The following is a 25,212-nucleotide window of genomic DNA, read 5'->3' as shown; positions in this document are numbered from 1 at the left end:
TGGTTTTGCTTTTCATTATTTAGATGAATAGAAGATGGTCTGTGCATAGCAAAGCGAACCCAGATATTTTTTAACAGTCTCTCAGAAACGAAAAAATAGATTTAATATAATAATTTATTCAATTCAAAATCCGTACATGGGCCACCATTGTAGTGCAATAAATTTGGACAAATTTGTATGAAAGTCCATGGCAGACATCAGTGCCAGACTGGGACTAAAATTCAGCCCTGGCATTTGAGAGCACATAATCCCACCAGCTGTGCGGTTAATGTGAAATGTTCTTGTGCATTTGTGAGTTGTGGAGGATCAGCGTTTATATCACATTTACAGAATATAAGCTGCTGTAAACTGCACTTTGTTATCTATACACAGGACTGAAATGATATCATGTTTTCCCTTCGAGACTTTTTTATTGGAAGAGAGGATATATTTTTGCTAAAGTGGTCTGTAACATTGGTGGATGTGACTAAGCCACTACCTGGTGTTCCTTAAATCCTCTGGTGGTGAGGTTAGGCTTGGCCGCACGTAGTCACCAGGTGCCACTACAGGACAGTCCCTGGGTCTGCAGCAGCTGACTGGAGGGTCAGAGGCGTGGTACAGGAGGGCAAGGACAACATGTGGTCAAATGGTCCGAGGTCGGGGCAGACAGCACAGGGTCAGTATAAATAGACTGAGTCAGGAGGAGAGAGGTCAAACAGGATGGAAAACTAGCCAGGTCGGTAACAAAAATCAGAATATTGGATAGCATACAAGGAAACAAAAGAAGTAGGTCTCAGCGTTCGTGCAAGGGGTGGTGGGAGGAACTGACTTATAAAAAGCCTACTCACATGTGATAGGCCAAGGAGCCAGATCTCTGCAGGACACAGCAGGATTAAATTCTTGTAGTGACTTGCCCTGCTTCCCATGGTCAAATGGAACCACCATGCTTTAGTAGCAGTGCAAAGGAGTGCAGCAGGAAACAAAGCTCAGCAAACCGACTTGAGGCAAGGAAATGACGTGCGGTGGCCACGGTGATAGGGGCGGCGCTACCATCACGCTGTGTGCCGGAACTATCTTTTCTTCGCCTAATGCCGCCTCTATTATTAAGGACTGAGACCGGAGTGTGTGCTGCAATGGAGGATTTGCTGTACTCACTGTTTCGCCGTCCCTTAGACCAGGACCAACACTGACCGCAAGCAAGACAGGAGATCGTAGATCCAGGTTAACAGACTCACTTTTACTGTGCAATTCTTCAATACACGGCTGCAGTATACAGATCATGACAAGACCTTTGGTTAGTGAAGCCCCTATGGGAATGTGCCATTCCAATGTCTGTTCTCGTCCCTTCCTGAGACTCAACATCTTTCACATCTTCTGGGACCCGGCTGAGAGACTCCTCTCTAGAGCAACAGAGGCCTCGCACTGAGCACCTCTCACAGGCCATGAGCCTAGGACATAGCCAGCGTCCAGATTCTGTCTCAAATGTGTCCTCATTCTGTTCAGATAACTTGCACTAGCAAACACTTCTTTACTGCTGATATTGCTGTGGGAGTCTGCTTTCCTATCTGCTCAGTTGTCCTCCACATTCCATCTCTCTATGTATGGGAACAGAACCTACTCTGGTTCTGTGCGCTCGGGTCTTGAACCCAGGAATGGAGTGGCCTGGCACAGGCCTCTCCTAACGGCAGGCATACACTGCCTAATTTTCCTCACTCTTCACTCTCCCCTCCTAGACTGTCTGTAACCAGGAAATGATTTTCTGCAAAAACTGTTCTTCTGCTGTAACTCCTCCCAGCTGATGATGTAACCTTTATCCTAACCTTCTGGTGTCTAAGCAGTGTAGTGCAGCTGAATCCCTGTCTATTGTATAGTTCCCCTCTTGGCAGACCTCCCGCATCCCAGGGATGGCCTTAGGCAAAGCCTATGGGAGAACCGGCATACAATAATCGGCCATAGGGATTTCACAGCAAGACACACTTTTATCACACAAATAAACATAAACACATATAACAATTATTAACCCTATCTTCGACTCGACGTCTTTATAACCCACAGCCCCCTACACATTTATACTTGACAACTTGAGAAGGCACATGAGGGTGATTCCCAAAGACAAAGTGCCATGCATAGTGCATCACTCAAAAGGATTTCCTTGTATCTCTCCTATTTATATAGGTCATGCCCCCTATGGGATCTAAATCATAAACAGTAAATATGACCCCATTCAGCACCTTCGAAAATCGCACCAGACACCCTAAATCCCTAAATAAATACGGTTCACACTGTTATCCATCGTTGTATATATAAAATAGGACACTTTCTATAAAAAGAGATGACACCATATATAGGAAAAGCAGAGGACACTGTATGATAAGGGACAATAGTGTATAAAATCAGAAGGAATAATGCTATATTCAATATCACTGTATATTATGAGTAGAAATAGCAAGGAGTTGAACAGCATTCCCAACATCAAATCATGAGTGGATGCACGCTACCTGGTAGAATCAGTGCCATGTATCCACCCAAATATGGAACCAAAGTGAAAAATGGAAGTAGTACTCCAAAGGAATGTTTCAAGCACTATATTTCAAATCTAATATGCAATACGATAGCTCGATGAAAGCTAAAATCTAGCTGAAACATTGCATCTTAAATTCGAAATGTTCTTTTGGAGAGCTGCTTCCAATTTTCTATTTGTACACTGCTCAAAAAAATAAAGGGAACACTCAAATAACACATCCTAGATCTGAATGAATGAAATATTCTCATTGAATACTTTGTTCTGTACAAAGTTGAATGTGCTGACAACAAAATCACACAAAAACCATAAATGGAAATAAAATTTATTAACCAATGGAGGCCTAAATTTGGAGTCACCCCCAAAATTAAAGTGGAAAAACACACTTCAGGCTGATCCAACTTTGATGTAATGTCCTTAAAACAAGTCAAAATGAGGCTTAGCATTGTGTGTGGCCTCCACGTGCCTGTATGACCTCCCTACAATGCCTGGGCATGCTCCTGATGAGGTTGCGGAGGATCTCCTGTGGGATCTCCTCCCAGACCTGGACCAAAGCATCGGCCAACTCCTGGATAGTCTGTGGTGCAACGTGACGTTGGTGGATGGAGCGAGATATGATGTCCCAGATGTGCTCAATCGGATAAAGGTCTGGGGAATGGGCGGGCCAGTCCATAGCTTCAATGCCTTCATCTTGCAGGAACTGCTGACACACTCCAGCCACATGAGGTCTGGCATTGTCCTGAATTAGGAGGAACCCAGGGCCAACCGCACCAGCATATGGTCTCACAAGGGGTCTGAGGATCTCATCTCGGTACCTAATGGCAGACAGGCTACCTCTGGCAAGCACATGGAGGGCTGTGCGGCCATCCAAAGAAATGCCACCCCACACCATAACTGACCCACTGCCAAACCGGTCATGCTGAACGATGTTGCAGGCAGCAGATTGCTCTCCACGGCATCTCCAGACTCTGTCACGTCTGTCACATGTGCTCAGTGTGAACCTGCTTTCATCTGTGAAGAGCATAGGGCGCCAGTGGCGACTTTGCCAATCCTGGTGTTCTGTGGCAAATATCAAGCGTCCTGCACGGTGTTGGGTTGTGAGCACAACCCCCATCTGTGGACGTCGGGCCCTCATACTACCCTCATGGAGTCGGTTTCTAACCGTTTGTGCAGACACATGCACATTTGTGGCCTGCTGGAGGTCATTCTGCAGGACTCTGGCAGTGCTCCTCCTCTTCCTCCTTGCACAAAGGAGGAAGTAACGGTCCTACTGCTGGGTTGTTGCCCTAATATGGTTCCCTCCACATCTCCTGGTATCTGCTCCATGCTCTGGACACTGATGACAGGCACAGCTATCCTTCTTGCCACAGCTCGCACTGATGTGCCATCCTGGATGAACTGCACTACCTGAGCAACTTCTGTGGGTTGTACTGTAGACACCGCCTCATACTACTGTATCTCTAGGGGTGAGAGCAATGGCAAAATGAAAGAGTGACCAAAACAACAGCCAAAAAGGATGAGAACAGAGAAATGGTCTGTGGTCACCACCTGCAGAACCACTCCTTTATAGGGGGTATCTTGCTAATTGCCTATCATTTCTACCAGTTGTCTGTTCCATTTGCACAAGAGCAGGAGAAGTTGATTCACAATCAGTGTTATTTCATAACTGGACAGGTAGATTTCACAGAAGTGTTATTGACTTGGAATTACATTGTGGTGTTTAAGTGTTCCCTTTATTTTTTTGAGCAGTGTATATTATAATAATAGGTGGTGCTGTCTATATTAATGGACATAGTATATAATAAGGGATAAAACGTTATGTAGTAAGGAACAACACCGTATAAAATAATAAGGAATACATTGAATAAAATAATAAGGGATGGTATTGTATTTATTATTAAGCGCTCAGAAGGCTGTCCCTATTCTGGAGGTTGGAGTTGGTCTATGTGGTGCTGGTGTGCCCTGCCTGGCAGTTGCAACAGGAGTCTTGTGTAGTTTATATATTGCTCAGTGGTGGGTAGTTTGGAAATTTTGTTACTCCAGCCACCTAGTAGTGACATATTTATTTAATATACAAAGAAGAACATCGGCACCAACCATTGGATAGTAATTATAGACACCTGTTAATTGAACCAATACCAGCAGCAAAGGTTAATGGTGGTGCAAAAAAGCCTGAAAATCCAATTGTATTCTTAAGAAAAAACATGTTTGGACCCGCAGACGCGCTAGTCTGAGCGTGAAACGGCTGTTGTCCGTCCTGTATTCCCCGCTCCCCTTGCTTGTTTGACGATTGTCCCGCCACATGGAATAAAGGACATATTTTTATAAAAAGGTATGGTGAGTGCTACTTTCTTCTTTTTTTCTTAAGGACATATTTATTTAAGATGGTTATCCAGGCAAAATTAGATGACATTTTCTATTATGGGTTAACTGCCTTTGTAAGGCTATGTTGATGCTGCGTCTATTGCCTCTGTTCAGTATATACACCGGGAAGTATATGTTTAATAGATACCTGTAATAAGATACATGGTAGGCGCAACCCAAAGGTTCCAGTGTAAAAAAAAGTATATGTTTAAATGCATATGTAAATGGTTAAATAATACTTTTCTTTTCTGCAAACTGTTGTATGTAATAGTATAGTCTGCTATTTTACTACTCCATGTTCTTTTTTTGGCAGTATACTGATGTATACTGAGAAACACAGGCCGCAGGACACATTTTTGGCCCTCAACTGAATGGTGGACCCCTATATGTACTTTGCTGGTGTACATGCTAAACTAGAGTTAGAGTGCGACTAATTCAAAAGAGTAGAGTGAAGAGCTGTCCACAGCAAGATGGAGAAGAGCTTCTTTATCAAGTATAAAGAAAAACATAATATGTCATATGATATATGTCTCTCTATACTTGATAAAGAAGTACCATACCTTCAAAAAAGTGGTATCAGTGAGAAATAACATCTTCATATCACTGCAGATAACTCTTCACTCTGATCCTCTCGATCCTCTGTACCTTAAGATGTCTCATTAGTAGGATTGATAGCAACTAGCTCTAAAAACCATATCATATTCCATTACATAACCTTAAAAGAACATAAAGACAAGGGGCCCTATAGCAAATCTAAAAATTAGGCCTTGCCTCTACTCAGTTCTGCAGACCCATCTCCCCTCACCTGTGTACTACTGACAAACCTCCCCTCTCTGAGTTACCATCAAGCTAATTTAACTGTAGAATCACCTTATGATTTTGTATACTGTTTGCTTCTGTACACTGTCTGCTTCTTTACAGTACCCTGCCTGACCAATTTAATGTTCTGACACTTATATCAGAATAGTTTCCTTTATGGTTTTATATCATTAGCTAATTCTAATGAAGTTCAACTGTCCTGCACTCCTCCACAATGGCAGTGCAGTGTTTTGTTTGTTGTCTTCTGTAAATAGATCAGTAATGTGAAATGGCAAATGCTGCTCTGTTGAGGCATACAGCAGAAGACAATCCTCTGTCATATGCATGCATCAATAAAGGGGCATTTGAAATTTCACATCACTGAACTCTCCACAACATGCAAAAAAAAACAACTGACCTAATCTCAGCTCCTGTAACCAGAGCCAAATTCTTAAGTATACCTCTCCTTTAGGTCCCCTTGCAGTACATATCTCCTCTCAGCCCCTATACACAGCCCATCATGCAGTATATATCTTCTTCCTGTCCTCTATTTATACAGCAATGCCTCCTGTCCTCTCAGCCACCTGTATACAACTTATGCTGCTGTATATCTTTTCTGTACTATATATATATACAGCCCATCCTGCAATATATTGCTCCTTTCTGTTCGCCCTACATCCAGCCTATCCTGCATTATATCTCTCTTCTCACCCCCTAAATACAGCTAATCCTGCATTATATCTCTCCTCTCAGCCCCTATATACAACCAATCCTGCAGTATATCTCATTACTCAGCCATCTGTATACAGCTTATCCTGTTCTATATATCTTTTCTGTACTCTCTCTCTCTCTCTCTATATATATAGCCAATCCTGCAGTATTTTGTTCCTTTCTGTTCCCTCTATATACAGCCCAACCTACAGTATATCTCACCTTTCTGTCCCCTCTGTATACATTGTGACTCTTAGCTACCACCACACAGGCACATTGCTGCCTCCTGGTGTGAGCTCCGCACTGTAATGAAGGAGGCTTTGCCCCTTTCTATGACATCATCCCTCACAGTAGCAGCTGTATTCTACACATGGCACTACTATGCTGGCAGGACGCCAGCTGAGATAGTGACTGCACTGTGCAGGGTTGACTAGGGCAGCTAGAACTACATGAAGGTTCCAATGTCAACTGCATGGTAAGTAGAGCCTGGAGGGACATTCATATGGGGAGAGTGGGTGATATTTGAAAAACGGGGCAGATTTAAAAATCGGTTATATTGGCACAAATGAATAATGGTATGTGTATATTATTATATCACTATAATGTGATTTTGGGAATTCTCCTTTAAACTTAGTTTTTACTTTATAAAAGAGATGTTTAGTAAGCAAGGAAAACCTACTTGTCAGACAACAGGTTTCATTTTATCATATATATCTGATATGTAGTTTAATCCTCAAGGGATTAAAGAACTGAATTATGAAAAGAAACCTTATATATTAGCAAATAATATTTGGTATTATCTATGATAGACATTGTACTTGTCCTCACATAACATTATCAGATAAATGAGCATCTGTGTGCCACAAGATTCAGTTCATTGATGCTGACAACTGTTAACTACTGTACTGTCTCCTCCAAGCAAAACAGAACAGAGCAATGTGATTTGTTTTGTTTATCTAATACGCTTCTAGGTATCTTAGCATTGTTTTAGCATAGGTTTTTTTATAACTTCTTCTGTATTCTACTGCATCTATCTATCCATCCATATCTATCTATCTATCTATCTATCTATCTATCTATCTCTATCTATCGTATTCTATTTTTGATAATTGCTAACCACAATCATTATTTGCGCCTTATTTTTCCTAGTGAGATGTTTTATTTCACTTCAGAAATAGAAATCTTCTTAGAAGATATCATATTGTATCTCCTAAATCTCAGTAGACACAACGAAGATAATCTTTTCAACCAAAATTGATTTGAATCTTACCGTCTAGTTCTTCCACTGAGATGTTAGCAAGCTGCTCACTGTCACTTCCTGTAGAAAGTGATCGGTTTAAGTAGTTATTCCCTTTGTACAACAAGCCAGCAGTCACATGATGGAATGGCATCTTCTTCCTGCATCCAGAGAAAGAGAGAATATTTAAACAGAATTCCGTTGTTGTTACATAATAGTGCCAAGATAAAATACTACTTTTACAATTTAGAATTTTCATTTGAAGATTAGTTTGAAAAAAGGTAAATACAAAAATATTGTTAATTACAAGAATAAGTCTAAGTGTATTTTAAAGCAAGACTATTTACATATTTTATTTCCCTGGGAGCATTGCATGGCATGTAAGTCTCCCTAGACCTGCTCAGAGGTCTCCTAAGATGATGGGTCTCTGCTTTATGTGTGTGTATATGCATTGTCCTATAAGTCTGGAGAGCAGAATAGGGAGAAGCTACCAGGGGACCTGCGTCAAACTAGTCAACCCAGATGCATAGTCTCGGTTGGATGCCATGCCAATGTATGTTTTATCTGAAACACCAGTGTTTTAAAGTAAACCATGTACAACTTCAATAGCACAGCAGTGTTTGATTCATGCTGCTTGTAGTTTAAGCATAAATCAAGACTGTCATGTCAATGCAAAGAGCAATTTACTGCACCTGCACACTGAGTCAAATTAAATCTTATGGAACTGCATTATAACTCCATTTTATTTACAACAGGCACCTCCAACAGAAAATCAGAAAAATTTTGAAGGTAACTAAGGGGTTCTGTACCCATATAAGGGGGGAATTCGGCCGACATCTATTTTCAGATCCCTAAACACCAGACATAGAGGTCCCTGGGTGTGTGCATGTGGTTGCGTTATTGTTACAGACACTTTCAGGCACAATTTGCCTGGCACAATTACTTCTGGCACAATTTGTGCAGCATTGGATCCCTTTAACTTCATAATGAAGAAAACAGGCAAGTTTACAAAAATAATGTCTTGTTTTCTGAGGTTGAAAGATATATACAATGGGTTGCAGGAACAATTCTTGATTTTCTCTTCTGCACATTACAGAGACACATTCGCAGTGGTTTTGGATGGCAGCAAATTACTTGTGAAGAACATTACATGTGCATAACAGGTTATGCAGGTCTCATCTTCCTGACACAGTGAAACACGGGTCAATGAATTATGCTGTACCCACAGCACCCTAACTGCTCTCTTGTGAACAGTGTAAAGGAGCATTCAGTAGCTACCACCTCATTGCTTTGTCCAAGTCTTGTTGATCTCATATTCTTTTACTGCCTTCCTCCAGGTCTGGCTAACATGGAGACTTGCTTAAAATCTTTCTGCATAGGTGCCCCAAATTGTCCGCTATAAGGAAGACTGCCACCACTTTAAATTGCTTGCTAAATAACGTGCTCCATTGCCGGTCTGTGACTTCACACACACACCCAATGACAGAACTCTCTGAAAGTGTCCTTTCTTTATATAAAAGAACTAAAACACTAATGTCCATTACTCCACCCCAACTAAGCCTACAGTGAACCATGACTAACAGGAACTGCAGCCTTAATGAGTATAAAATATGCAATAAAATACAATTTACACAAAATAAAACAGTGGTCTTCAGAGGGGGTGTTGTGCCATCTTCTCCTCATTTACACCCATATAAAAACATCAGGTTGCACACCACTGAACTATGTACTACAGTTTAACATTTAATAGGAGATAAAATACTCCTTCTAATACACAACATATTTGCTCAAAACTCTTTTTAAAGATAGGTGGGATTCTGTTAACCAAATTAGTGTCATCTCTGTACAATCAGAATCAGAATACGCACAATTGCAGCATGGCATATTATTCTCTGAAATGCTCTAGTATTTGAGAAGTTCAAGACTAGTTCAGCTTAGCCCTGGCCAACTCTTCCCAGCGCCACAGGTAATTGACAGGTCTCTTCCTTTGTACACGCGAGGTAGAGATCTGTAAAAAAAAAAAAACCTGCAGTGGCACTGGGAGGAGACTTCTGAGAGTAGTGCCAGACTGGACCTTCAAAATATATTTTACATATACTAAAATAAACTAAACATTGGAGCATTTCAGAGAATACTATACCTGACTGCATTTGTGCAGCCAGACTGCGATCCATGCGCTGCCCACCGTTTTATATCATGTCCTTTTCCTATTCCCTACTGTTCCTGTTTGATGATGCTTCATTTGAGAACCTTCAATACATGCTGGCATACTCAAATGAAACATCATCAGGGGGCTCTGCAGCAGCCTCTGCCCTCACCCTGAGATTAAGCATCATCAGTGACATGTCATTTCAGGGGCTCAGCTAGTCCCTCCTCTAAAGAACATGCATCAGATGTCAATTCTGATGTATGCTCAGTTGGATCATGCCACTGTAAATTCAAGGAAGAGGGGGTTGCACCACCAATACTGATGCTAAATGGGAGAAGGGGGTGCTATGTTATGTAGAGGAAAGCACATGTAGATTTTGGAAGAAAGAAAGCACTACATAATGAGCAAGCACACCTCCAATATAGAGAAATGTAAGAAAAAAGTTTATTGGACCACAAAATAATTTAAAAACATTTAAAAAGAGTACAAACTGCTCCCCACATGGCAGACCTCAAGACAATAGTCAATAATATGGGCCCGATCAATAGTATACAAACAATGTAATAATATATGATTCATGGAGTCCCCACAATTCCATATGTAAGAGGCACCTGAATAGATATGCACAATTGTTATACAAAATTTATTTTATCCAACAAAGTGCAAAGTGCAACAATATAAATTAATACATAGCATGGATTCATACATGACATTAAACAAGCCTACCACCTCAACTACTCAGTAAACTAACTTTCCCCTGTTCCCTCCTAAATACTATTCAGAATCTGCACCCTACTGTTCATCTGTTTCTACACCCTCCATGCACTCGATAACTGCACTCGGTAATTGAGTATTGCACTTTAACATACAGGCTGATGACCGGATCATACAGCTTTATATGATAATCCTGACTTATTATAATTGCCAGACCTGAAATAGCAAGCACTTTCCACCTATTGTGTCCCCCCATTTCCATGTAGATTGTAAGCTTGCGAGCAGGGACCTCACTCCTGATGTAACTGTTAAACTGTCTCACCTTGTATTGAATTTATTGTTTGTACATGTCCCCGCTTAATTGTAAAGTGCTGCGGAATATGTTGGCGCTATATAAATAAAAATTATTATTATTATTAAATGAGTGCCACAGGTTGCAGCGCAGGATAGTCTGAATGGTGGATAAGCAGTCCCAATCAAGTTTCAAAGAAATTCAAGCTGTTCTGCAGGTTCAGCGTACATCTGTGTTATCCATCTACATTTGAATTAAATAAAACGCTATGGTAAGAGACCCAGCAGGACTCTACTGCTGACACAGACATAAAAAAAGCTAGACTGCAGTTTGCTAAAATGAACGTGATTAATCAAAAATCCTTCTGGGAAAGCGTCTTGTGGACAGATGAGACCAAGATAGAACTTTTTGGTAAAGCACATCATTCTATTGTTTACTGAAAACGGAATGAGGCCTACAAACAAAAGAACACAGTACCTACAGTCAAATATGGTGGAGCTTCAAAGCTGTTTTGTGGTTGTTTTGCTGCCTTTGGCACTGGGTGCCTGGACTGTGTGCAAGGCATCATGACATCTGAAGATTACCAAAGGATATTGGGTCGCAATGTAGTGCCCAGTGTCACAAAGCTGGGTTTGCGTCCTAGGTCATGGGTCTTCCAGCAAAACAATGACCCCGAACAAACTTCAAAAAGCACCCGGAATTGGATGGAAGAAAGTACTGCAGAGTTCTGAAGTGGCCAGCAATGAGTCCGGATCTAAATCCCATTGACCATCTTTGGAGAGATCTTAAAATTGCTGTTGGGAGAAGACACCTTCAAATATGAGAGACCTGGAGTAATTTGCAAAAGAAGAGTGGTCCAAAATTCCAGTTGAGAGGTCTTAGAAGCTTGTTGATTGTTATAGAAAGTGATTGATTGCAGTTATTTATTACAAAAGGTGTGCAACCAAACATTAAGTTGAGGGTGCCAACAATTTTGTCTGGCCCATTTTTGGGATTCTTGTGTGAAATTATATCCAATTTGCCTTTTTTTCTGTTTTTTTTTGTGTTGTTCCAATACACACAAAGGAAATAAACATTTTCTGGAACAATTACTAAGGTGCCAACACTTTCAGCCATGCTTGTAAACACGTGTCTCTTACAACATTACAACATCCAATATTCTAGACAATGAGGTTTCCAAAATCTGCCACATTGTTGTATTCTTTTTGCTTGCTCTATTCAGAGACTTTGAATTCATATTATTCTGCCTATAGAGCCTGCAGGGAATAGGAGGCAAATTACATTGTCTACTTTATTAGCTGAATCATTCCTGCTCATAAATGGAGTGCTTGGTGTAATAGGTATTTATTAGGGAGTAGCTGATAAAGTATAAAATACTCTATAGTGAAGCTTCTCTTTAAGCTTTATCAATGAAGTCAGAGCAGATACAAATAACAAAGGAAAAATTAAAAAAATAAACTGTTACAGCCTTAGTCATGTTTCTTAACTATATGAATGTCTATGCAAATATATGCTACCTGTAAGAATCAACTCAGAGATCTCACATTTAATTAGAACAAATGAGATAAGAATGAATAAATTAGCAGATCATATGCACAATCAGAGGAAACCAGGACCAATTATTGCATTTAACATAAAACATAATTAGATTTACTTGCTATTCACTCAAAAGATCAGCTTGAGGACTAAAAAAAACCAGAAAGATCTTCAGTACATTAGAATGTTGCTGTACGTAGTATAGCAGTTGAAGGGTAGCCGACAGCTGATACATGCTGCTCGATCCGATACATCAACGCAGGGTGAAAGCTGTCACTCCAGGGCAACGGGCGTGAAGAAGCCAACGGGGATCCACATATCTGACTAGTCTCCCATGTGGCTCGGTCCACGGCAAGTATGTTTTTCTCTGAAGCGCCACAGCATCTCAAAGTCAAAAATACATGGCCTTTAAGATTTAACTGTCAAATATAGGGCTTTATATAAATTACTAAGCACAATATAAATAGACTAGTAGATATAGTTAAAGGGAATCTGTCAGCAGGTTTTTGCTATCTATTCTTAGAGCACCATAATATACTGTGGGAGCAGAGACCCTGATTCCAGTGATGTGTCGCTTACTGGATTTTGTTGTTTCAATACAATCAGTGTTTTATCAGCAGGAGATTATCGCTAGAGGGCAACTGGCCTTGTGCATCCTAGTCCAACCCCACCCCCAGCACTGATTAGCAGCTTTTGGTTATTATACATAACACATTGTACACAGAAAGCTATGGTGTGGGTGAGGGTTACACACAGCTCAACAACCGAGGTCACCAAGAACTGCAGCAGAGAAAACTGTGACTCTATCACAACTGCTGCACCCAGTAAACTAAGTGATACATTGCTGGAATTAGGGTCTCCGACTCAACCTCATGCTACTGTCAAATTACATAGCAAAAACCTGATGACAGATTCCCTCTAATGTTAAAGCACCACTCAAGCATTTTTTTATTGCACTGCTGGAGTGGTGCTTTAAATTCCCCTGCCCTCCATCTGATACTCACCTTCCGCTGCCTTCATCCGTTTCCAGCGTCGCTCCGGTCGGTCTCTGGCAAAATATGACCTGCTCTCAGCTCCAGTGATCACTTTACAATACAACTCTATGAGAGCCTCGTTCTGGCCTCGTTTTGGCTCTTGTAGACTTGTATAGATAGTGTGTGACGCAACTTCTGTCTTCCGGCCAATCACAAGCTACTGTCACAAGATGGTGCGGGGGACCAAAGTGGCACTGGAAAAACTGTGAAGACGCCGGAGGGTGAGTATATGACGGGAGGCAGGGGGCTACGATTTAAAGCACCACTCCAGCGCTGAAAAAAAAATGCTGGAGTGGTGCTTTAAACTCTAATGTATGATTTTTTTTTCCCAAACTACAATAAACACCCTCAAATAACTCACTGATTTCTATGCAGATGATTTACCTTCATCTTGCAATTTAAGCACTATTCATAAGGAAACTTGCATTACAGAAAAACCTTCTTATATTTGAAATGACAATACATCCAGAGGTGTAACTGGTGCCTACTATACCAAAAGGCAAGACGTATAACTGGGCCCCCTTATTACCATGTGCCATTAGAAATACAAGTGCATTCCTACAGGGCAGGGGAGCCTTTGGGCTCCCTCAGGCACCAGGAGCTGGATGTCTCTCTACTAGTGATGAGCAAGCGTGCTCTTTTGAAGCATGCTCGGGTACTCGCCGAGTAGTTTCGGCGTGCTCAGCCGCGGCGGCTGTTACTGAAATGCTGAGCATGCCGAAACTACTCGGCGAGTACCCGAGCGTGCTCGTTTAAAGGGTTAAACGAGCACGTTCGCTCATCACTACTCTCTACCTATACACCCACTCTAGCTATGCCTTGGTATACACTGCATATAATTGAAGATTTTTCCCTAGAACAAATCATTAAAACATAAATTAAAGCAAACCATCAAATACAAAGATCTTTTATATGCTATTCTGTGATCTAAGCATCTAACAGTCACCCGACCTCCTTCTACTGTACTTTCCTCACAGATTACATGAACATTCTCAGTAACTATTACTGAAAGTGAGAATTTAGACATGTAATACAAAAAAGCATTTCAGAGGAATGCCTAAACTTAAATCCATAGGGTCATGATACACTACAGATCGCTCAAATCTCCTTGGTATAGATCATTTTAGCTTTATATCCCCTTTAATGCTTAGCGTGAGTTTTTTGTTTGTGCTGTAAAATTGCCCAAACAATGCATGCGTTGACCTAATGTTGATGTTTCCAAAACTGTGAATTTTAGTTGTCAATTTGAAATAAGATAAAAAAAAGAATTCCACATAACAATGAAGATTTAGGCCGGGGTCACATGAGCATGCGAGGGAATTATACATTTGTGAGGCCTAGTTAGTAAGTCAGTGTAGTGTTAGTGTAGGGAGTACAACTGGGGGAGGGAGGTTGAACTTGATCGACCTAGGTCTTTATTCAACCTACTTTGATCCAAGTTTGATCCGAGTGTCAGCTTAGTGTCATCCGATTCTCTCGGATATGAGAATTGTAGCACAGGTGAGGAGAAGATGGAGAACTTAATTTCTCCATCTTCTCCATTGTCTGAGTCAGCGGATGTACTGCACTCGAGTGATATCTGAGTGCAGTCTGATGTTTTACATGCATCCCTAGACTTTAAGGGGTGCGCGTCATCCAATTTACGGAGCAATTCGCAGCATGCTAAAATGTCTTTCTCATCCCAAATCGGCATGAGAGAAAAAACGCTGATCAGCACTACCCCATAGAATAACATTTGTCTGATTGCTATCCAATAAAACATCGCACAGCACATTTTTACATACAGTATGGGTTTAGTAGTATGGCTGTTATAATAAATTGCACATTTTTTGTACTGCTTCAATGTGTCAGGCATGAGAATTGTAGCATAGAGGCCATATGCAAATCAGCCTCGAAGTGCACTGGGGGGAATGAGTGCAGTAGGGTTGCTTCTTTTAACCGCATTGACACACTCACAGTGCACTTCCAGGCAGATTTAACCGAGGCTTTAACGTCTGGTACAGGGCCGGCTCCAGGTTTTTTGCGGGCCCTGGGCGAAAGAGTCTCAGTGGGCCCCTTTAACACATAACACAATTCATGATGCACAGATACCGCAGAGAAATATATATATAGTACAAGGCCAAAGATTTCACTTCTTACATTACATTAGTGATATCTATAGTAAATTCTACAATAGCTCAGAAACCAGTGAATCCTCACTGCGCACAATGCAGACCGGACAATATAGTCATGGGCATCACTAAGTCCTCCATACAGTATTATGGACCCCATATAATGCTCCATACAGAATAATGGACCCCATATAATGCTCCATACAGGATACTGGCCCCCATAAAATGCTCCATGCAGAATACTGGTCCCCATATAACGCTCCATACAGAATACTGGCCCCCATATAATGCTCCATACAGAATACTGGCCCCCATATAATGCTCCATACAGAATACTGGCCCCGATATAATGCTCCATACAGAATACTGGCCCCCATATAATGCCCCATGCAGGCTGTGCTCCCATATAATGCCCCATGCAGTCTGTGCCCCCATATAATGCCCATGCAGGCTGTGCCCTTGTGGCGCCCCTGAGGGTTCGACCGCCACAGGGATGCTGCACTTCTGTAGTGGAGTGTAGTGTTCCTCCTCTGAGGTAAGAACGGTGTGATGGTCAGGACCCAACCTCCACATCCAACACCACACTTCTCCACCAGAGGGGGCTAGAATGCGCTAGGTGCTGCCCCTACTGGAATCGAGAGACTGGGGAACCAAGAGTGAGGGGAACCATTTAGTGGGTGAGGGTGGAGGACTCACATTTTAGTGACACTTAATAATTCATATTTAATACGCAGCCATCTTGGTCTTAGGGCCCTTTTTCCTTTTCGTCTTATGATGGTTCTTTGACTGTGCTACTGTGACCTCCTAGCCTGGACGCGGATCCTGTGTGGCCCCGCATCGGATGGAGACACAGCCCTCGTACCTTGGCCTTGGGTCGAGGGGCAGTCTGCAGATAATGAATGTCTCAGCCCGGTCAGGGACCATGACCAAGAAGGCCCGGAGCTTTAGAGTGTAGCTCCACCGCAAATGGATCCCAGGGAGGATGCAGACGGAGCGGTGTACGCCACCTGTCCTCGCCAACCTGAAATATTCAGAGGGAGTCTGGCTGCAAGAGGGGTACCGGCCCCCGACACCCAACCTTGCTACTCCACGTCCTGGTCGGGAAAGCCCGGTAGGCCCTGAGGATCCCACCGGGTAACGGAAGGAGCGGAGCAACCACCCGTGCCCTTTTTCTGAGAGACCCGGCCTATCTACACACACAGACAGGAAAAGACTCGGTCTGTAGTTTAGGAACACTCTGGTGAGGGGTCCTGATCGAACACTGGACTTACTCGGAGGTTGTCGGATCCCCGACCCTGGTGACCGCAGAACTCCATGAGGAGCAGGGAGTCGCCTTCCTTCTGCCATCTCTTATGTGAGTAAAGCCTTGGAAGTTCACCCCTATTGCCTCCGGACTCTTTATTCTGCGCCACACCGCACTACGCAGCACCAGACCTCCTAGACTACTACCCCCGTCATCCTGTCTCTCTGCCCTGAGGCCTTGCTCCGCCTGTGGGGAGTAGCAACAACGATGGCCGCCATACCACCATGCCTCAGCGGACTGCAGTGGCGCTGGTGGCCTTCACCAGGTGCCACAGGTGGCGTAGTCGAAATCAGCCACTCAATCCGGATAAGCCCGTACCATCCTTTTAATTGTGACGGCCCTGGCCACGGAGCGGGTCAGGGCCACGGCTGCAACCCATCTCTCCATCACAGTACCCGACTCGAAGTCCCCCATCTCCCAGGGTAAAAAGGGGCTTTCGACTAGAGGCGTCACACCCCCATATAATGCCCCATGCCTCTATACATAAAAAAAAATTTAAAAATCAGATACTCACCTCACCTCTCATGTGAACCCAGTATAATATATGTATAATTTAATATCATTAAGTTATTTTTATTTATCTTGTATATTTTATTACATTTACGAAGAAGAAATGGAACACAATTTTACACACATATCTAGACTAAGAAAAATTGAGATAAGCAAACAAACAGACAAATCTTGTTGGATAGATAGAAGTAATATTTTACTAAAATCCAAGTCAACACATTAAACGGCATTCTTTACATGACAGATATGTTAATAATGTCATGCTCATTGAAATTCCCAATGTTAACAGAGATATGAGGGATCAGAAAATAATACAAAATGTGGGCCTTTAAATTCTTTTTCTGGAATGTAATTATTTTAATGATTTGCTGAACTAGGCCTGAACAGGTGTTTAATTGGGTCTGACAAGCAATCAGCAGTGACTTTAGGGTTTATGCATTTCTGTTAGTCGTGATGGTAGAACATACAGTAACTGATTGCTTAATTTGCGCTAATAAACACCTGCCTAAATTTTTCTACCATGGGGAAATATGAAGAACGAAACTGGTATAAAGAAAGAATCTTTGATTACTGCTCCTCTGAATGCAGTTTGATGGCTGAATGGAGCAAAACATTTATATAGGTAAAGAATATTTCTTTGTTCTGGCAACCAAGGGGACGAACAGGTGGTAAAATATCAAGCATTTCAGATTATTGTACTAACATTAAAATCGAATGCATAATTAATATGCTGATGTGATTTTAATTATGTCTCAAGCCTTTGGGGCATATAGTATATGTGAGCATGTGAATGTGTATGCATTTGAGATAAGTGAACTGAATAAATGTGATTTGGATTAGTATAGAATTTTTAGGAATTTGCTGAGCCCAGTGAATTCAAACAATTTGTGGTCCACTTCATGCAAATCCCCTAAAATTGCCATCTACATTTTTTTATACAGAAGATTGAATCAGCCAAGGAAGGCTCAAAACCCGCCAGGCGGGCTTCTGCATAATTCCTTGTAGCCATCACATCACATACAGTAGCAAAGTCTATCAGGAGAAACTATCATAGTCTTTCTAAAAGCATAGACAGGGAATGCAGCCTCCATTTTGTGGTGAATCTGGATAGTTAGAGAATGCCATTGCTTACAGCTAAGCCATAGAGATAACTGGAGAATGCAACAAAACACTGTACAGATTCTACAGCTAGTGTGTGTTATAGCATAGAAGTGAAGAAGGTAAATGTGTGGAAAAGAGAAAATAATACAAAGATTCAATTGATAATGAGAGATGGGACACCTGATCGTGAATGATCACAGTTGCTATGTAACATACCTGGCGGCGTCTTTGCATAGTGGTCCATCTCCCACTGTGCAAGAGCGCGCACTTGATCTCCTGTCCAGAATGTCTCTCTGGCTTCCCTCCATGCTGTCTGTTTGTGTCTGTTTCTGCTGCTTAAGGGCGGCGCCCGATCACTTCCTGCTTTTTGTACCTGCTGTGGGTCACACCCCTTGTGCGTCCTCAGCCTATTGCTGTCTGTCACCTGGTATATAGCTCAGCTGCTCCAATCAATCCCTGCCTGAGCATAGTGTTTCATTCAGTGTGTGCTTGCACTCTGAAGATGCCAGGTCCCGTTCTTTGTCTCCTGCCTTGCGGTATCAGTTCCCGTGTCTGAACTGAGTCCTGTCTATGTCTCCTGCCTTGCGGTATCAGTTCCCGTGTCTGAACTGAGTCCTGTCTTTGTCTCCTGTCTTGCTGTATCAGTTCCCGTGTCTGAACTGAGTCCTGTCTATGTCTCCTGCCTTGCGGTATCAGTTCCCGTGTCTGAACTGAGTCCTGTCTTTGTCTCCTGCCTTGCGGTATCTGTTCCCGTGTCTGAACTGAGTCCTGTCTTTGTCTCCTGTCTTGCGGTATCAGTTCCCATGTCTGAACTGAGTCCTGTCTATGTCTCCTGCCTTGCGGTATCAGTTCCCGTGTCTGAACTGAGTCCTGTCTATGTCTCCTGCCTTGCGGTATCAGTTCCCGTGTCTGAACTGAGTCCTGTCTGTGTTCTCTTGTCTGCCTATCCTGGAGGCTGTATTTCCAGGTCTGTCTGAACACGCTCCTAGCCTGTTCCTCCCGCCTTCTAGGGGCCGATTACCTAGATCCGTTCCTGTATCTTGTCTGTCCTGTCTGAACACGCTCCTAGCCTGTTCCTCCCGCCTTCTAGGAGTCGATTACCTAGACCCGCTCCTGTATCTTGTCTGTCCTGTCTGAACACGCTCCTTGCCTGTTCGTCCTGCCTCTCTGGGGGCCGTATTCCCAGACCCGCTCCTGTATTCTGCTGCAGTGTCGGTCTCCTCCGTACACTCAGTTCCAGTCTGAACTCTCTCCTATCCTTTACCTGTTTTGCCTCTATGTCCGTTCCCTTCCTTTTTCTGCAGAGTCTGAACTCGTACCTAACTCCTGCTTGTTGTCTCTGTACTCCCGTTTGTGAGTTTGTGGTCCACTCGCTACTTCACTGCAAGTACCCTGTGGGTATCTGGCTCTGCCTTTCCCTTCCTGTCTGTTCCGTGTGAACAGAGCCCTGTCCCCCCTGCTCAGCCTTGCCTGCTCTGACTCCTTTGCTCACCGCTCCGACGGTTCTAGCCTGCTCTGACTCCTTTGCTCACCGCTCCGGCGGTTCTAGCCTGCTCTGACTCCTTTGCTCACCGCTTCGGCGGTTCTAGCCTGCTCCGACTCCTTTGCTCACCGCTCCGGCGGTTCTAGCCTGCTCTGACTCCTTTGCTCACCGCTCCGGCGGTTCTAGCCTGCTCTGACTCCTTTGCTCACCGCTCCGGCGGTTCTAGCCTGCTCTGACTCCTTTGCTCACCGCTCCGGCGGTTCTAGCCTGCTCTGACTCCTTTGCTCACCACTACGGCGGTTCTAGCCTGCTCTGACTCCTTTGCTCACCGCTCCGGCGGTTCTAGCCTGCTCTGACTCCTTTACTCGCTGCTCCGGCAGCCTTGCTCCGCTCTTATCCTTTTGCTCACTGCTCCGGCAGTCTTGCTCCACTCTTGCTCACCGCTCCTGGCGGCCTTGTCCTGCTCTACTCTTGCTCACCGCTCCAGGCGGTCTTGTCCTGCCCTGTTCTCGCCCACCTCTCTGGGCGGCCTCACTCTGCTGTGTTTGTCCGCCACATCTGTGGTTCTGTTCCTGAGTCCCAGTGTGTACTGGGTCCTATCCCGCCAGTGTCCCTACCTGCTAGTGCCTCCCTGTCTGCACTCTAGCTGTGCTTGCCTGTACCCGCCTGCCTGCATACCAGTCGTGCCTGCCTATACCCACCAGTCTGTGCGCCAGCCTAACCAGCCTGTTCCTGCATTCCCCTGTGTGGGTCAACAGCCGTGTCCGGGGTCTGTCCTGGAGTAGCACCTGGTCCCTCTGCTCGGTTCCTCCTTGGTGCACTGGCATCGTATGCCGTCGTGCGACCCTGGTCAGATCGGGTGAATACCTTGTTACGCCCCTCCAGGCATTCACTCTCCGGCACGGTCCAGTGGAATCACTACAATCACACGCACACGCCGCTCAGCCCGGGCGTGTGCATTACAGCATGCTCAGGCCATGGTTCCCGTTGAGCCCCACGGCCTTCGCTCTCTGAGAAGTTTTCCAGCGAATACATGCATTAAAATAAATAAATAAATTTTTTTTTCCCTTTAGCTGAGTTCCAGGCGAATTACGCACCCGTCCAGATGGATCTATCTGCTCTAGTTCCTGCGGATCCGCTACGTTATTATGGGGATCCAAGACAAAGTCGTGCATTTGTGGAGCAATGCATGCTACACTTCAAGTTCTACCCTCTATGTTTTCCCACCGATCGGGTTAAGGTGGCATTCATTATGTCTTACCTGGCGGGTGATGCCTTGGAATGGATCAACCCCCTATATGAAACACAGGACCCGATCCTCCTGGACCTAATGGCCTTCCTGGTGGCCTTTCTAATGGTCTTCGATGATCCTAACCCGGAGGCTCCTGCTGAAGCTTCACTTCCCAATATCCCGGAGCAGCCCCAATGGGTAATGTGTGTGGGTAGCGCAATAGTCCTCCAGCCCAATGAGACTACTGCCCACCCAGAATCCTCACAGGGTGACTACGCTTTCCGGAATACTTCTCCCAACCTCAAGAGGCAGTCCAGACGTGCTAGACGTAGAGGCAAGCCGTCACGCCAGGGTCTGTCCTCCCTGAGACCTCCTGACCCCAACCTTGAAGTCCCTACTGAAGCTTCATCTCCCTGTATCCCGGAGAAGACCCAACGGGTAATGTGCGTGGGTAGTGCACCAGTTCTCCTGCCCGAAGAGACTTCTGCCCATCCAGACTCCACACAGGAGAACTTCCTGCACCCGGCATCAGATGCTTCACCCACTTTAACCGGTGTGCATGTTCAAGGATGCTCCAAAGCTGTGGTTACCTCAGAGTCTGTGCACCTCTACTACCTGGCGGAGGACCCCCTGTTGCCTCCTGAATCCTCCGGGATACCACTCGATGACAAATGGAGAGAGACTTCTCTACACCCGGTACTCGATACTTTGTCCGCTTTGTCCTGTGAGCCTGACAATGGGTGCCCCAAAGTGGTAGTTACCCCCCGAGTCTCTACACCCCTCCGACCAGGCGGAGGACCTCCAGTTGTCTCCTGAACCCTTCGGGGTGCTACCTGGTAGCGAAAGGACAGAGACTCTCCTATACTCTGTACCTGATACCTCGCTCGCTTCGTCCACTGAGTCCAACCTAGTGTACTCCGAAGCAGTGGTTACTCCCGAGTCTCTACACTCCTCTGACCAGGCGGATGACCTCCAGTCGTCTCCAGAACCCTTCGGGGTGCCACCTGGTGGTGAATGGACAGAGACTTTCCTATATCCTGGATCTGATACCTCGCTTGCTTCGTCCAGTGAGTCCGACCTGGTGTACTCTGAAGCAGAGGTTACCCGTGAGTCTCTACACCCCTCTGACCAGGCGGAGGACCGCCAGTTGTCTCCAGAACCCTTCGGGGTGCCACCTGGTGGTGAATGGACAGAGACTTTCCTATACTCGGTACCCGATACCTCGCCTGCTTCGTCCAGTGAGTCCGACCTAGTGTACTCTGAAGCAGATGTTTTCTCTGAGCCTCTGCACTCTTCTGACCCGGCGGAGGACCTCCAGTTGTTTCCTAAATCCTCCGGGGTACCACCAGATAACAAAGAGACAGTGACTTTTCCTCATTATGTACCTGATAATCCGTCTATTTCTTCCTGTGAGGTTGACAAGATGTACCTCGAAGCAGAGATTACCCCCAAGTCTCTGTCCCCCTCCAACCCAGTGGAGGACTTCCAGTTGTCTCCTGTACCCTCTGGGGTGCCACCTGAAAATATGTGGAGAGAGACTTCCTTGTGTGCTGTTCCTGGTACTCCACCCGTTTTGTCTGTTGCTAAGGATGGCTGGATGGGAGGTAGCATCCTAGCTACCCAGAGGAGACCAGTTTTTCCGGTGGACAGTGGAAGTGATCTCTTCGAAGTGAAGAATTGGCCCTCGAATTCCCTGCGGAAGATTCTGGCAGGCCTGAAGAAGAGGGGGCGTAAGGGGGGGGGTACTGTAACATACCTGGCGGCGTCTTTACATAGTGGTCCATCTCCCACTGTGCAAGAGCGCGCACTTGATCTCCTGTCCAGAATGTCTCTCTGGCTTCCCTCCATGCTGTCTGTTTGTGTCTGTTTCTGCTGCTTAAGGGCGGCGCCCGATCACTTCCTGCTTTTTGTACCTGCTGTGGGTCACACCCCTTGTGCGTCCTCAGCCTATTGCTGTCTGTCACCTGGTATATAGCTCAGCTGCTCCAATCAATCCCTGCCTGAGCATAGTGTTTCATTCAGTGTGTGCTTGCACTCTGAAGATGCCAGGTCCCGTTCTTTGTCTCCTGCCTTGCGGTATCAGTTCCGGTGTCTGAACTGAGTCCTGTCTATGTCTCCTGCCTTGCGGTATCAGTTCCCGTGTCTGAACTGAGTCCTGTCTTTGTCTCCTGTCTTGCGGTATCAGTTCCCGTGTCTGAACTGAGTCCTGTCTATGTCTCCTGCCTTGCGGTATCAGTTCCCGTGTCTGAACTGAGTCCTGTCTATGTCTCCTGCCTTGCGGTATCTGTTCCCGTGTCTGAACTGAGTCCTGTCTTTGTCTCCTGCCTTGCGGTATCAGTTCCCGTGTCTGAACTGAGTCCTGTCTATGTCTCCTGCCTTGCGGTATCAGTTCCCATGTCTGAACTGAGTCCTGTCTGTGTTCTCTTGTCTGCCTATCCTGGAGGCTGTATTTCCAGGTCTGTCTGAACACGCTCCTAGCCTGTTCCTCCCGCCTTCTAGGGGCCGATTACCTAGATCCGTTCCTGTATCTTGTCTGTCCTGTCTGAACACGCTCCTAGCCTGTTCCTCCCGCCTTCTAGGGGTCGATTACCTAGACCCGCTCCTGTATCTTGTCTGTCCTGTCTGAACACGCTCCTTGCCTGTTCGTCCTGCCTCTCTGGGGGCAGTATTCCCAGACCCGCTCCTGTATTCTGCTGCAGTGTCGGTCTCCTCCGTACACTCAGTTCCAGTCTGAACTCTCTCCTATCCTTTACCTGTTTTGCCTCTATGTCCGTTCCCTTCCTTTTTCTGCAGAGTCTGAACTCGTACCTAACTCCTGCTTGTTGTCTCTGTACTCCCGTTTGTGAGTTTGTGGTCCACTCGCTACTTCACTGCAAGTACCCTGTGGGTATCTGGCTCTGCCTTTCCCTTCCTGTCTGTTCCGTGTGAACAGAGCCCTGTCCCCCCTGCTCAGCCTTGCCTGCTCTGACTCCTTTGCTCACCGCTCCGGCGGTTCTAGCCTGCTCTGACTCCTTTGCTCACTGCTCCGGCGGTTCTAGCCTGCTCTGACTCCTTTCCTCACCGCTCCAGCGGTTCTAGCCTGCTCTGACTCCTTTGCTCACCGCTTCGGCGGTTCTAGCCTGCTCCGACTCCTTTGCTCACCGCTCCGGCGGTTCTAGCCTGCTCTGACTCCTTTGCTCACCGCTCCGGCGGTTCTAGCCTGCTCTGACTCCTTTGCTCACCGCTCCGGCGGTTCTAGCCTGCTCTGACTCCTTTGCTCACCGCTCCGGCGGTTCTAGCCTGCTCTGACTCCTTTGCTCACCGCTCCGGCGGTTCTAGCCTGCTCTGACTCCTTTGCTCACCGCTCCGGCGGTTCTAGCCTGCTCTGACTCCTTTGCTCACCGCGCCGGCGGTTCTAGCCTGCTCTGACTCCTTTGCTCACCGCTCCGGCGGTTCTAGCCTGCTCTGACTCCTTTACTCACTGCTCCGGCAGCCTTGCTCCGCTCTTATCCTTTTGCTCACTGCTCCGGCAGTCTTGCTCCACTCTTGCTCACCGCTCCTGGCGGCCTTGTCCTGCTCTACTCTTGCTCACCGCTCCAGGCGGTCTTGTCCTGCCCTGTTCTCGCTCACCTCTCTGGGCGGCCTCACTCTGCTGTGTTTGTCCGCCACATCTGTGGTTCTGTTCCTGAGTCCCAGTGTGTACTGGGTCCTATCCCGCCAGTGTCCCTACCTGCTAGTGCCTCCCTGTCTGCACTCTAGCTGTGCTTGCCTGTACCCGCCTGCCTGCATACCAGTCGTGCCTGCCTATACCCACCAGTCTGTGCGCCAGCCTAACCAGCCTGTTCCTGTATTCCCCTGTGTGGGTCAACAGCCGTGTCCGGGGTCTGTCCTGGAGTAGCACCTGGTCCCTCTGCTCGGTTCCTCCTTGGTGCACTGGCGTCGTATGCCGTCGTGCGACCCTGGTCGGATCGGGTGAATACCTAGTTACGCCCCTCCAGGCATTCACTCTCCGGCACGGTCCAGTGGAATCACTACAATCACACGCACACGCCGCTCAGCCCGGGCGTGTGCATTACATGCTATACTGCACAATTACACATTTTTTTATTCTTGGTGCAGGAGTGGGCATCCAGTACTGTAAAGAATATACAGTGGCATG

The 25,212-nt window shown here is 45.5% G+C and overlaps 1 protein-coding gene across 1 annotated transcript in view; it reads right to left on the bottom strand.

The window, feature by feature from the left end:
* The window catches only part of CALN1 (calneuron 1), an 834,322-nt gene that overhangs the window by 671,467 nt on the left and 137,643 nt on the right, over positions 1-25,212 (bottom strand). Inside the window, exon 2 of the mRNA XM_073665133.1 lies at positions 7,644-7,771. Coding sequence (XP_073521234.1) covers positions 7,644-7,764 — 121 coding nt within the window. The 5' untranslated portion in view covers positions 7,765-7,771. The remainder of the gene's footprint in view (positions 1-7,643; positions 7,772-25,212) is intronic.

Source organism: Phyllobates terribilis, unplaced genomic scaffold, assembly GCF_046119375.1.
Source record: "Phyllobates terribilis strain yellow unplaced genomic scaffold, ASM4611937v1 Scaffold_2__4_contigs__length_985480577, whole genome shotgun sequence".
NCBI lineage: Eukaryota > Metazoa > Chordata > Amphibia > Anura > Dendrobatidae > Phyllobates > Phyllobates terribilis.
The sequence above is the reverse complement of the archived record's forward strand: the minus strand, read 5'-3'. Positions and strand labels throughout refer to the sequence as shown.